This window comes from Elephantulus edwardii, unplaced genomic scaffold, assembly GCF_000299155.1.
Source record: "Elephantulus edwardii isolate Elephantulus edwardi_28Jun2011 unplaced genomic scaffold, EleEdw1.0 scaffold00137, whole genome shotgun sequence".
NCBI classification, from domain to species: Eukaryota; Metazoa; Chordata; class Mammalia; order Macroscelidea; family Macroscelididae; genus Elephantulus; species Elephantulus edwardii.
Window position 1 is genome coordinate 5,956,181 of NW_006399887.1, and position 2,462 is coordinate 5,958,642.

The following is a 2,462-nucleotide window of genomic DNA, read 5'->3' on the forward strand; positions in this document are numbered from 1 at the left end:
CAAGGAGCAGCCTGGTTTAACCCTCTGTAGGATGAAGTTATAATGATTTCCAAAATGAAATTAAATAGAGCCCTGGTATGTTGTTGTTGTTGTTGTTGTTGTTATGTGCCGTCGAGTCGCTCAAAGGGACCCTATGTATAACAGCCTTAAACCCTACTCTATCCTGTGGCAGCCTTATTGTCTCTGATGCACCTATTCCCATTACCCCATTGACTGAATCAATCCATCTCATATACAGGTCTAAAAACCAAATCTTCCTAAAGAGTTAAATTCTAATCATTTGTCAGAATGAATGATGTTGTGATCAAGAATATTTGTGATGCACAATTTCACATGTATGCATATTCTTTTTCACTTAAGTATTACAGTGTAAGCTTTTCTGCTAAATTAAGTGTTGGTAGCATATTAATAAATGCTTCTTTTATGGAGGTGACTATTTTAAATGTTCTGACTATTTTAAAGTGTTCTTTTTACAGTTTTGTACAAACCTGTGTAAAAAATTATTATCATTAATACACTTTTAAATATACCTTTTTCAGAGCACAGATACCAATTTGAACATGAGAAAAAGAACAAATGCCTTGGTTCACTCGGAATCTGACGTTGGTAACAGAACTGAGGTGGGAAACCATTCAAGCAGATCTTCCACGGTTGCTCAAGAATCTTCTGGAGCCCCATCACAGTCTTACTTAGCTTCCAGTCCAAATCCGTTCAGTAGTGCAAATGCAGCTGAGACTATATCTGCTGCAAGAGCCCTTCCAACAGCTCCTCCTTCCACCCCTGCTGGAACTGGGCATGCGCCCCAGCACGCATCAGTTGGATCTGCTTCAACACACCGTGTGTTTGGCTCAAGACTGGAGAGAATTAAGACCACAGTTAATACCACAGGGACTCCTGGAAAGGTGTTAGCCACTGCTCCTCCCAGTGCTCCACCACCTTCTGGGTCTGGAACAAGTAAAATAGACAAATATGCCAGGATTCTCTTTCCAGTCACGTTTGGGGCATTTAATATGGTTTACTGGGTAGTTTATTTATCTAAGGACACTATGGAGAAATCAGAAAGTCAAATGTAGTTTTGTTGTGATAGCAATTTCCTGAAAGAGGATGAATTTAATGCCAATGTCTTTTAAAATGTTTTTAGAGATAACCCATTATTCTTTTCTAAAATGAAAAAAAAGTTCTATATAATTTTCCCATTTTAAAAGAATCAAGCCACTTATTGGGAGAATTATTCAATTCTTCAGTGAAGAGAAAGCAAATCATCTTTCTTCTCAGAAAGTTGATTAAAGTAAAGTGAATTCAGCATTCAAATTAGAGGGAATACAGACCATTTTGGAAGGTTGCAAAAAGGGAAATAAGGCTATTTAGAAATGTGTGGTGCATATTTTTTTTGCATTGCCGTTGGAAAACAAACTGTGGGTTTTAAAATGTGTACAACAAATAACAGCCAGCTACTTTAAATTTTCCAGTGGCATGGCCCTTAACAATGACTATCTGATAGCCTGCCTAGTGACTTTGGAAGATCTTCTCAATACCACCAAGAAAAGGACTTTTGTTATTACATGAAACATTGATTTTAAAATAAAATGCACAAACCCAAGCATTGTCCAACAGAGTGAAAATGCTCATGCATTAAAAAGAGAAAAAAAAAAGTAGCCCAAGGAAAATATATTTTCTTTTCTATGTTTGCCAAATAGTATTTAATGTCTTGAAAATTTGTGTTTTGAGCCAAAGTTGAACCCATTGTGTTGATCCTTTTTTATCTTTATTAACCAATTATATATTCATTCAATGTTTATGTGTATGGGACCCTGATGGCACAAAGATTTACGTTCTTAGCTGCTAACTGTAAGGTTGGTAGTTCAAACCCATGAGCTCCTTTGTGAAAAAAAAAACAACTGGCAACCTATATGCATAAAGATTACAGCGTAGCAAGACGTATGGGCAGTTTTACTCTGTATTGTAGAGTTGCTGTAAGATGAAATAAATTTGAAGGTACACATCAGCAATTATAGACACTATTCTAGAAAAGTGCATTCACCTTTAGCTACAATATTATTTAAATAGTAGAACAGTTAATGCATGCTAAGGAACCAGAAACTAGAAGAGGATTTTACATTCTTTAATGAACAATTACTTTAGAGCTTGACAGCCTATTCACAACATATTTCTTTCCTTTGTTTGACAGAGGATAACCAGTATATCTGATCCCATAGCCACCTTTGACATAAGTAAACATTTAGAAAATCTTGAGCAATTGGCTTTCAAAACATAAGAGAATGTGCTACAAACTGTTTCATTCACAGAAAGTGATATGTATGTGGAAGTGAAAATTTGGGGATTATCACTCCTGACAGATAAGCTGTCTCAAATTTGATCAGAATCACAGAATACAGAAACAGGAGCTGGCATGGGACCTTTTTAAGGCTTTTCCTTAACATTGATTTACATTAGCTGTTAAA

At 35.9% G+C, this 2,462-nt stretch overlaps 1 protein-coding gene across 2 annotated transcripts in view; it reads left to right on the plus strand.

Moving 5' to 3' along the window:
* Positions 1-1,168, plus strand: part of GABRA4 (gamma-aminobutyric acid (GABA) A receptor, alpha 4) — a 180,760-nt gene extending 179,592 nt beyond the window's left edge. For both annotated transcript variants that reach the window (XM_006894169.1, XM_006894168.1), the window contains exon 9: positions 540-1,168. In XM_006894169.1, coding sequence (XP_006894231.1) covers positions 540-1,073 — 534 coding nt within the window. In that variant the 3' untranslated portion in view covers positions 1,074-1,168. The remainder of the gene's footprint in view (positions 1-539) is intronic.
* The last annotated feature ends 1,294 nt before the right edge of the window (positions 1,169-2,462 follow it).